This window comes from Muntiacus reevesi, chromosome 3 (genome assembly GCF_963930625.1).
Source record: "Muntiacus reevesi chromosome 3, mMunRee1.1, whole genome shotgun sequence".
NCBI classification, from domain to species: domain Eukaryota; kingdom Metazoa; phylum Chordata; class Mammalia; order Artiodactyla; family Cervidae; genus Muntiacus; species Muntiacus reevesi.
The window spans coordinates 129,146,671-129,157,145 of NC_089251.1; the positions used below are offsets into that span (position 1 = coordinate 129,146,671).

Genomic DNA, 10,475 nt, shown 5'->3' on the forward strand with positions numbered 1-10,475 from the left:
TTTGAAAGGTCCCATCAAATGCCAATTTGGACCCCTTTTACAGATTAACATGAGATTTAGTGTGACACAATTTCAGATGCATGGTAAGGAGGAAATCTTGAAAATTTCCGATTGGAAGAAATAAATAGATGAAGTACAAAAGTATGAGAATCATATGAACATTAAGTCTCATTGAAAACCAGGTTACAAGAAGCAGGAAAAAATCTTTGACAATAGAGTTATACCCACAGCCCAACCATCATCATTCAAGTGAAAAAATAAAAAGACTTTTTCTGTTGCAAAGGACTTAGAAAGTTTATCACCTACAGACTTACTCTGAAATAAATAATAAAAGAAGGTAGATCAATACTAAGAAAAATGAGCCCAAGAAAAAGGCAAAAAGCAATGGTCAGCAAAGACATCAGTAAATTTATTCAAACTAAAGAACTTTGCAACCCAGGAATCAAACCAGGGTCTCCTGCATTGCAGGCAGATTCTTTATCAACTGAGCTATCAGAGAAGCCCTCTCAAACTAAAGAGTAGGACAAAATGGGAGGTGGGGGGAAAGGCTGTGGGGAGAAACATTAAAAGCATAAGAAGCCAGGAGCTGGTGGCAGATGGTGATGGCAGCACCTTGCCAAAGAGTAGGAAAGGAAGTCTTCAGAGCTGTGACCTGCACAAGCCCAGGATTTGCAGAATTTAATAAAAGTATGAAGATCTTGCCAGGAAACCTGAAAACAAGGCGATGATGTATCAAGAAATAAATTAGCAGAACTGTATAAAGACAAAGTGAAATGCAAATCTTCCAAATCTGATAGACCTAAAGTTAGTCTTTAAGAGCCCACAGACGTTTTCCCACTACTGGGGAAAACATTCACTTGTTTTAAGGAGCTGATGACCACATCATTCCATCACCACATCATTCTATCGTTAAGGTTCTATTCAAGTGAACATGGATACAGGGAATTACATATAATTCAACTTTCTACTGGGAAAATTGTGAATAAGCTAAAGAGTCAAGGGAACATGGGACTGCTCCTCTAAGTGAAGCCTCAGGAGCTTTGGATCATGAGAACTCTAACTCAGGTGGAGGATAGAGATTGGGCCATTCCTTTTGTAAGCGATCTGAATACATCAATGGAGAAAATCAGCAGCCAGATGTTAGATTCTGCTTAAACTGTGAAGCAGCAGCTTCAATTTATTTGATGGAGAATTGAGACCTTACAATGACCTAACAAATGTTCAATTTCTGAAGTCTGTTAAGAGAAGTGTAACTGTCTTTGCATGTATGCCTGAAATTCAGCAACTAATATTACAAATCCTTTAAACTGGCATTATTTTGTTCATTTATTTTTAATTGACTGATAATTGCTTTACAATACTGTGTTGGTTTCCACCAAACACCAGCATATATCCCTTACCTCTTGAACCTCCTTCCCACCTCCAACCCCATCCCACCACTCTAGATTGTCTCAGAGCACCAGATTTGAGCTCATTGTGGTTTTGATTTGCATTTCTCTAATAATGAGTGATGTTTAGCATCTTTTTGTATGTTTATTAGCCATCTGTATAAACTGGCATTGCTGGAAGAAGATTTCAAAAGAAATTCCTCTGGAGCTTCTGCAACTGGTTCAGAGTGGCCACGTGAACTTGGGTACAGAGGGATATCAAGATCAGTAATACGTATAACCTAGAATAATATTCAAGGCTTTTGGGAGATAAAGCAAAAACTTGGAAGCCTTACACCTGAAATCATTAATACACCTTCCCCCCAGAAAAAATTCAGTACTTAATGCAGTTGTTCCTGTTGACAATTCAGTGCCAATGACAAAAATTCCAATCAGGTTAGCCAATGAGAGTCATTTGATACAAAGATTCAACATTACACACAGGATCCTGGATGTTCCAGATTTTATTGTACACTCTGTCCTGAATTTGCAACATTTTACTTATTCTTGGCCTTCATTCCAGAGTCAACAAGAAACAGATAATTCTTAATGACATGGTACTCCAGCAACTAAAATAATATTATTCCTATCCAAGCAGTAACAGATCAGAAAGATGGTGTTCTGTATTAATAAGAAAAATACTTCCAGCATAAAAACAATCAAATTATTTTTATTACTTTCCAGATGCATTTTGGTTTTATTGTTATTCTATCTTCCAGCCTTAGTATAGATACATTTGGATCAGGAACAGGTCTTGAGATAAATATGTTCCAATTTTTAGTTGCAGGGCTGGTTTATGTTGAAACTTTTAAACATCCAGGCAAACCAGTTTGTTACAAGCTCAGTATTAATGTAACAACATTTGTTTGCAGGGGCAAAAAATGAACAAAACCCCTTTTGATAAATCATTTGGTAGAATTTGCATTGAAGTTTCTCTATAATGTTTTGACCAACAGCCATTAAGAAATCTTTTTGTCAAAATAAGTTTTTTGTGATATATACTGAAAAGTATTTATATTCTGATTTTGAACTAGTTTGATCATTCAATAATTATTTCTCCTATTAAGACATTACACATCTTTTAACTTATTGATTTAGCTATATATTATCAAGATCAAAAGATACAGCTTGGCATTGTTACATGTAAACCTACGACCATCATAAACTAGAAACACAAAGACATGAAGGTCAGTAATCCTTGGGAAGACATGTTAAACAACATTCTATTTATTTATTTATGGCTGTGCTGGGTTTTATTGTGTCTCATGGGCTCATCGTGGTGTGCGGGCTCTCTAGTTACAGCACACAGGCTTTGATGCCTTGCACAATGTGGGATCTTAGTTCCCAAACTAAGAATTGAACCCTCATCCCCTGCATTAGAAAGCAATTCTTTACCACTGGACCACCAAGGAAGTCCCTAAACAGCACTTGGAAATCGAGTAATTACAGTCCCTTTCAGAGCCTGTCTTGATCACACTCACTTATTCATTGAACACATTTTTCTAGGGGACACACATATATATTGGGCTTCCCTGGTGGCTCAGCAGGTAAAGAATCCGCCTGCAATGTGGGAGACCTGGGTTCGATCCCTGGGTTGGGAAGATCCCCTGGAGAAGGGAAAGGCTACACACTCCAGTATTCTGGCCTGGAGGATTCCATGGACTATATAGTCCATGGGATTGCAAAGAGTTGGACACGACTGAGCAACTTTTCTTCTTCACTTTCATTCTAACTGTTCAACCCAGAATATATTCTACTCCAAGACAAAACTCATGTAGAAATTCAGGAATGTATTATTCATCAAACATACTGAATCTGAAGAATGATCCATATAAATATTCGAAATTCTGCTGGAACCAAGTATTTCCTGGATGAGACAGACTACATCAGGAAGCAGAGAAAAGCTTTATCTTCTTCCCAGACGCCACTTCATCTTTGGTCACTATTTCTGGCTAGTCTTCTGTTAACTGCCATAACAGAGCATCACAAGTTTGGTGGCTTAAAAGAACACAGATTAATGATCCTACAATTCCTTAGCTTAGAAGTCTGATATGGGTCTCCCTGAGCTAAAATCAAAATGACAGCAGGGCTGCATTCCTTTCAGGAGGCTTGAAGGAAAAAATCAGTTCCTGGCCTTTCCAGCTTCTAGAAGCTGTCTCTGCTCCTTGATGTTTGGCCCCCTTCTTCTACCTTCAAAGCTAGTAAGGTTGCATCTCTCTGACTCTATCCTGTCATCACATCTCTCTGACAACAGCCAGAAAAGAGTCTCTGTTTTTAAGGACTCGTGTGATTAGATTGGGCTCACAGGATAATCCAGTTACCTCCCCACATCTTAGGGTCTGTAGTAGCCTTAATCACATCTGCAAAGGCCACTTTGCCAGGTAAAGTAACACATCACAGGCTCTGTCGAGGCTTTGGGAGAGAATCTATTCCCAGCTTCTCCCAACCTGTGGCACCTGCTGGCATCCCTTAGCTCATGGCTGTATCACTCCAAGGCTGCAGTGACAGGTGTAAGATCTATTGGAAAGGGCTGTTACAGCCCACAAAGCAGGTTGAGCTTTGTATAGACAAAGTTTTTAAGTCACCTGAGGGATAAAATCATCCAAGAAGTTACCCCTGGGCACCAGGAGGGACATGGACTGGAGAGGTAGGGAGTGACTGCTTAGAGTAAGGAGGCTGCTGAGCTGCCCAATCAAGAATGGCTCTTTAGAATGTAAACTGGTGCAGCCACTGTGGAGAACGCTATGGGCAGTCCTTTTAAAACTAAAAATAGAGTTATCATATGGTCCAGCAATCTCACTCCTGTGCATATGTCCAGAAAGACAAAAACTCTAATCCTAAAAGATACATCTACCCAGTGTTCATAGCAGCACTATTTATAATAGCCAAGACTTGGAAACAACTCAAGTGCCCATCAACAGGCGATTGGTTTAAGATGTATTGTGTGCTAAGTTGCTTCATTCATGTCTGACTCTGTGATCCCATGGACTGTAGCCTGCCAGGCTCCTCTGTCCATAGGATTCTCCAGCAACAATACTGGAGCAGGTTACCATGCCCTCCTCCAAGGAATCTTCCAGACCCAGGGATTGAACCCGAGTCTCTTTCATCTCCTGCATTGGCTGACAGGTTCTTTTACCACTGAACCACCACCTGGGAAGCCCTTAAGATGCAGTGTGTGTATATAAATATATAAATTGAATGTTAGTCATAAAAAAGAATGAAATATGCCATTTGCTGCAACATGGTTGGACTTAGAGAATATCATACTAAATAAAGTCAGAGAAAAATGAATATATGATATCACTTATATGTGAAATCTAAAATAAAAATAGTGCAAATTAATCTACATACAAAGCAGACACAGACTCATAGACATAGAAAACAAACTATGGTTACCAGAGGGGAAAGCAGGAGATAAATTAGGAGTATGGGATTAACACATATAAACTACTATATATGTAAGTTACATAAGCAATAAGGATTTACTGTGTAACACAGGGAGCTATATTCAATACTGTGAAATAACCTATAATGAAAAATTATCCGAAAAAAATATATATAACTGAATCACTTTGCCGTACACCTGAAACTAACACAATACTGTAAATCACTTATTCTTCAATTAAAAAAAAAAGAACTGCCCCTTAAATGGCAAAGTGGTGTTCATGTAGAGGGAAAGGGCTAGATTTGAGAACTGGGAAGAAAAACCAACTGCTTTCTCTCAGCATCTACCCCTCTTTGTGTGGTAACTGCCCTATGCTGAGGGGAAGCAGGGGTAACTTCACCTCCTGCTTCAGGCCCTGGACCCCAGGGGTGGGACTCCTGCTCTGAATCGTTAACTTGTTTTGTTCCCGCTTTTCCTAGAGGAGCACATGACCCTAATCAAGACAGTCAGGCCACCAAGACCCAACCTGGGACTTCTGTAAGCAGACTCCCTCCTGCGAGACCCAGTGGCGTCACTTGGGCATCTGGGCCAGCCCCCGGGCAGCCGTGGACCTGAGATGGAGCCCACCCAGGGGCTTTGGAGCTGACAGCTGAATCCTGGGAGCATCTCTGAGCCCCGAATTGAGCTGTAATTTAGCCAACTGTGCTTGTGGACTTGTCATAGGCTGCTGGGGTTTTTTAATTTTATTTTTTTGGTCTAAGCCAGTTTGAGTTGAATTTTCTGTTCAAATAGACTCTGAATGAAGATTATTCAGTGTCTCTAATGATTACCACTGGGAACAGGGAAAATCTCTGAAGTCTCCTGCTCTTGGTCTCATGGCCAGGAGTGGACACAGGTTTTCTTAGGCACTGTTGGCCCCTCTTAGGTAGGGGTGGACATTTTTTCCTCACTTGCTAAGCTAGTGGAATCAAAGGCCTTGGAGATTCTGGAAGGGGAGGCCCAGACCAGTGACTCCCAGACTTTAGGATTTCACAGATTTTGAGATTTCACAGATTTCAGCAGCAAAATTACAAAGAAAAATCTTAGGATCCAAATTCGAATTGCCACGTTTTAATTTTGTTAAGTAAAAATATGAAAATAAACACATTTTTAAAAAAAACCACTGCTATCTACTATCACCATAATATCATAAAAGAAATGACACTTTGACACACACCCATGAAGGATAACTGTAGAATACGGGGCAGTCATTTAAAACGAATACCCTTAGCTTAGTGAAAGTTACTCTGTGGCACTCACTTCTCTCTGTCTCAGATATGTGACACTTCCCTAGCAACACCCATCTGCTAACTGACCTAGTAGAGAACCCTGTGCCCCTCAGTAGAGGGTCCCCAGCCCTCCAGTGTCACCCACATCCCTGGCAGAGGAAACGCCTGGACAGTTCTGAACATCTGTCTCGGTGGGGCCCCCAAAGCTGTGATCTCTGGCCAGCCTGTAGATCACCCGACCTTGAGCTCGTTGTCCACCAGCTAGGGCAGAGTGGGGTGGTTATGACACTTGAGCGTAAGCACTATGAGGTGTGCGTGGCAGACCACCCAGTCGACACATCAGGGCCAGCTTGTACGAGGGCAGTTCTGGCTCCAGAGTCGCTTTCCTGAGCTGACAGCACCTGTGGATCCTCCGCAAGCATAGTAGCTTCCCACCAGATACACATCCAGTTACAGCTGGCAAACCCCCATCTCCTAGATCAAGTGAGGTTGAGTGACCTGAGCCCCCATAATCCCATGTTCCTGGGGTCCAGACCTCACCCCAACAAACACTTATCAGAGAAGCCTGAGAAGACATGCCAAGTCATATGCTCTATGTCATTTATTGTCACATTCCTCGTGAAACAGGGGCAGGAATGGGGAGAGGGGAGCCTCCTGGCAGAGAGGAAGGAAGGGAGCGGGCAGCCTGCCCTTCCTCCAGGCTGGTGACCGTGGGGGCTCGGGCATCAGCGGGATTCCCTTAGATGCAAGCACAGTGCTGGGTGAGAAGGTTGGGCACCATCTCATACTTAAAAGAGTAACCTCCATCCGAGGTGGTGCGGACATGTAGGGGCCTCATGGTCCCCGGGAGGGCAGCGCAACAGGGCTGGGCCCCTGGCACCAGAGAGGGAGGCTGGAAAGGGGTAGGGGGCACCCCAGGGATGGGCAGGGGCAGGTCCTGTGGGGTGGGCAGCCCACACCCCCCGTGACAGTAGTGGAAGATGAAACTGGGAGGGTGCACGATCCACCGGTCCCAGCCCAGCTCCTGGAAGGAGATATTGAGGGCGGCTCTGTGGCAGTCGGCATGGGCGGCGGGCTCCTCTGGAGGCCTCTGCAGCAGGCGCAGCGCAGCGGGAGACCAAGGCCAGGGCAGCGGGGGCGTGGAGCGCCGGGCCCTCTCCCCTCCACTGGGCGGCCCGGCCCGTGTGTGGGCCACCAGGAAGGGGGTGGCCTCGGGCCGGGCGGAGCAGGAACAGAGAGGACACCGCAGCAGGAGCACCAGGATAGGATGGGTCAGCAGAGGGAAGGCGGAGGTGGCCAGGTGCAGGACAGCCCAGCGAGGGGGGGCCTGGCCCAGCGACATGGGCACAGACGTGGGACCCCCAGATGTCAGTACCAGCAGGTCGAGCAGGGGCTCAGAGCTATTGGCAGCAGTGGTCTCCTGTCTGTCCAGTCCCGTGTGGAACCACAGCTGGGCCGAAGTCACCTGGCGGCTGCGTGTGTGCTGGGATGGCCGGAACACGTACGTGAAGAGGCCCTCCTCAGCCTCCCCAGCATCTGGCTCATCACCGCAGCTGGCACCTGCAGGGGGCAGAGGGAAGGGAGAGGGCAGCCCCGACTGGCAAAACCTGGGACCCCTCCCCCTCAGCAGGAGGGATATGGCTGCCACTCACGAGCCTGCCAGGCGCCACGCAGAGTGCTTGGCCAGAGACCAGGACCCTCCCCAATCTTCGAGCAACTGATAGAGCACCCCCCCATGTGTTCAGTTCCCTTCAGTTCAGTCGTTCAGTCATGTCTGACTCTTTGCAACCCCATGAACTGCAGCATACCAGGCCTCCCTGTCCATCACCAATTTCTGAAGTTTATTCAAATTTATGTCCACTGGATCGGTGATGCCATCCAACCATCTCATCCTCTGTTGTCCCCTTCTCCTCCCGCCTTCAATCTTTCCCAGCATCAGAGTCTTTTCAAATAAGTCAATTCTTTGCATCAGGTAGCCAAAGTATTGGAGTTTCAGCTTCAGCATCAGTCCTTCCAATGAATATTCAGGACTGATTTCCTTGAGGAAAATCCCCATGTGTTACTTCAGCATTAAAAGACTTCAAAAATGCGAACCACTGCCAACTTCTCTCTGAAGTGGTTTTACCAATTAATATTCCCATTGGTGATGTGTAAGATGCCCTGCACTCTCTCCCTTCACCATTGCTTAGAATTGTTAGTTTCTATTTAAATTTTTGTTTATCTGATACTATGAAATGGTACCTTGAATGCTGTGTACACAGGCATTTGTTACATTACTCATGTAAGAAATACTGCATGAGAAATCCTTTAAAATAATTCCACTTTAAAAAGGTTAACACCAAGAAGAAGAAGGAGGAAGGGGATGGGGAGGAGGAGAAAGGATTCAGATCACAATCAAAAACAGTGCTTCCTAAGAAAATGCAGTTGGCATCCTTACCCTGACAGGTATATAGACTGCATCAAACAGTCACGAACCAGCACGAGTTAAAGAACTAGCAATTGGGGCTGTACTGTTATGTGGAACATCTCATTATAAACCTCACAACAACTGATCCATCTAGCAGATGAGAAATGTTAGTCCCTCAGTCATGTCTGACTCTTTGTGACCCCATGGCCCATCAGGCTCCTCTGTCCATGGGATTCCCCAGACCAGAATACTGGAGTGGGTTGCCATTCCCTTCTGCAGGGGATCTTCCCAACCCAGGGATCGAACCTGGGTCTCCCACACTGCAGACAAATGTTTAACCATCTGAGCCACCAGGGCAAACTGAAGGTTAGAAAGATGAAAAGCCATTAAACTAAGTGCCCAGGCTGGGATTCTGCCTGATCCTAAAGCCACACTCACTGTGCTGCCTGGGGCCCGAAGCACAGGGAGGCAGGGCGTCCTCTCTGAAAGAAAAATGAGCCAAGTTACAAGAAGGTCCAGTCAGAGGAGGGCTTCACTCACTGAGTCAGTGCAACTGACTGGGGAGATGAGAAGGGAATTCAAGAGAAGGTAGGTTAGTTTCCCAGCTAACTGTTCTCCCAAATCCCTGGTATCTTCTCAAGTCTCAACTATCTGGGGCTAAAAAAACAGTGTTCGGAGCAGGGAGCAAAAGCAAAGGTAGGAGGAAAGATGGCAGGAAGGGGCCCATGCCCAGATATCTCTGTCCCTAGAGACCCTTGGCCTTCCAGATGACTATCTCCCAAATGGCTCCTATGAACCAGGCACTCTGGATACACCATCTCACTCAGTCCTGCGAGGTAGGCATTATGGCGCTTTTCACAGATGAGGAGACAGGAGGCTCAGGAAGGTTTAGTAACTGGTCCATTATTGCAAAGTCAGCTGAGTGTCAGGTCTCAGATTCAACCCCAGACCTGCCTAGCTCCCAAGCCCAGGCTACACCACACTCTTTGTCAGAGTCAAGGTGCCAGTACCCCACACTCATTACCTGCAGCCGGGAAGAGGATGGCCTGGGAGACATCTTGGTCCTCCGGCTCAGAGCCCCTGCGCATGAAGCCCACGGCATGCCTTCGGGGCAGACGCCTGACTCCAGGATCTCCACCTTCCCCAGTCACCGGCGGGGGCCCCAAGGCATCCAGGAACAGGGCCCTCACCTTGGCCAGGACGAGTTCCCGGTCCAGCTCCGGCCCATGACAGCCATGCCTGCCCTGAGGGGCCAGCAGCAAGAGAAGCAGCTGAAGCCACATAGTTCACCTGGCCCTGCCCACCGGGAACCCACACCCTTCCCTGTGCCCCTTCTGCCAGGGTCTGCCCAGGGCCTCCCCACTCCACCCTCCCCATCCCACCACCGCCCTCTTCTACCCTTCTCACCCCAGTCTTCCCCAGCCCTTCCCACGCCCCGCAGTCGAGTTGCCCCTGCCCATGGCATTGAGACCTCCTATCTCTGACGCAGATGTCTGTGGCCCTGAGCCTTATCTCCCACTCCCGCCAGGAATGTGGGGGAGGGGCTGGAGAGGGCTTTCACCCCAAGTGACCTAAACCACACATACAAGCCCTCACCCTCCACACACACACACAGTCACAACCTAGCCCCAAGCACAGAGGTGACACCAGATGGGCCAGGAGCCTGTTAACCGGGGGTCTGCCAGCTCTAAAAAGCGTTATTTGTCAGGGAAACAGAGCACGCCAGGCCCTCGCAGTTTCTGAGGCCCCTTTCAACCCAGCAGCTGCTGGGCCAGTCCTGGGGGGAAGGGCCTGGGCGGGGGCTAGAACTGGGGTTAGGGCGGGGGGCAGGGGTCCCGCCTGCTCTAAACTTAGCCTGGAGGAGCCGATCTGGGCTCTTGTCCTCCAGCTGTGTCATCAGAGAATATTTTTGGGATTGGCAGCTGCAGGCTTCTCTGTCACTCAGGCCCGATCCTGGCGGACTGCTGGGGACCTGGCGGCTGGAGGTG

The 10,475-nt window shown here is 46.8% G+C and overlaps 1 protein-coding gene and 1 pseudogene across 4 annotated transcripts; one reads left to right on the forward strand and one right to left on the reverse strand.

Annotated features, from left to right (window-relative positions):
• Window positions 1-528: 528 nt before the first annotated feature.
• LOC136164114 (UBX domain-containing protein 2B pseudogene) lies at window positions 529-1,306 on the forward strand (annotated as a pseudogene).
• A 5,369-nt stretch (window positions 1,307-6,675) lies between these two features.
• INHA (inhibin subunit alpha) lies at window positions 6,676-10,394 on the reverse strand. Of its 4 annotated transcripts, none has more exons than XM_065930485.1 (3): window positions 10,338-10,394; window positions 9,512-9,731; window positions 6,676-7,640 (listed from the first exon to the last, which is right to left on the reverse strand). In XM_065930485.1, the coding sequence occupies exons 2-3, from the start codon at window positions 9,573-9,575 to the stop codon at window positions 6,820-6,822; spliced, it is 885 nt and encodes a 294-aa protein (XP_065786557.1). In that variant the 5' UTR covers window positions 9,576-9,731; window positions 10,338-10,394; the 3' UTR covers window positions 6,676-6,819. The 4 variants fall into 4 exon arrangements, with proteins under 4 accessions (XP_065786557.1, XP_065786558.1, XP_065786556.1 ...); XM_065930486.1 differs by lacking the exon at window positions 10,338-10,394 and adding an exon at window positions 10,110-10,324; XM_065930484.1 differs by lacking the exon at window positions 10,338-10,394 and adding an exon at window positions 9,895-10,324.
• Between the last annotated feature and the right edge of the window lie 81 nt (window positions 10,395-10,475).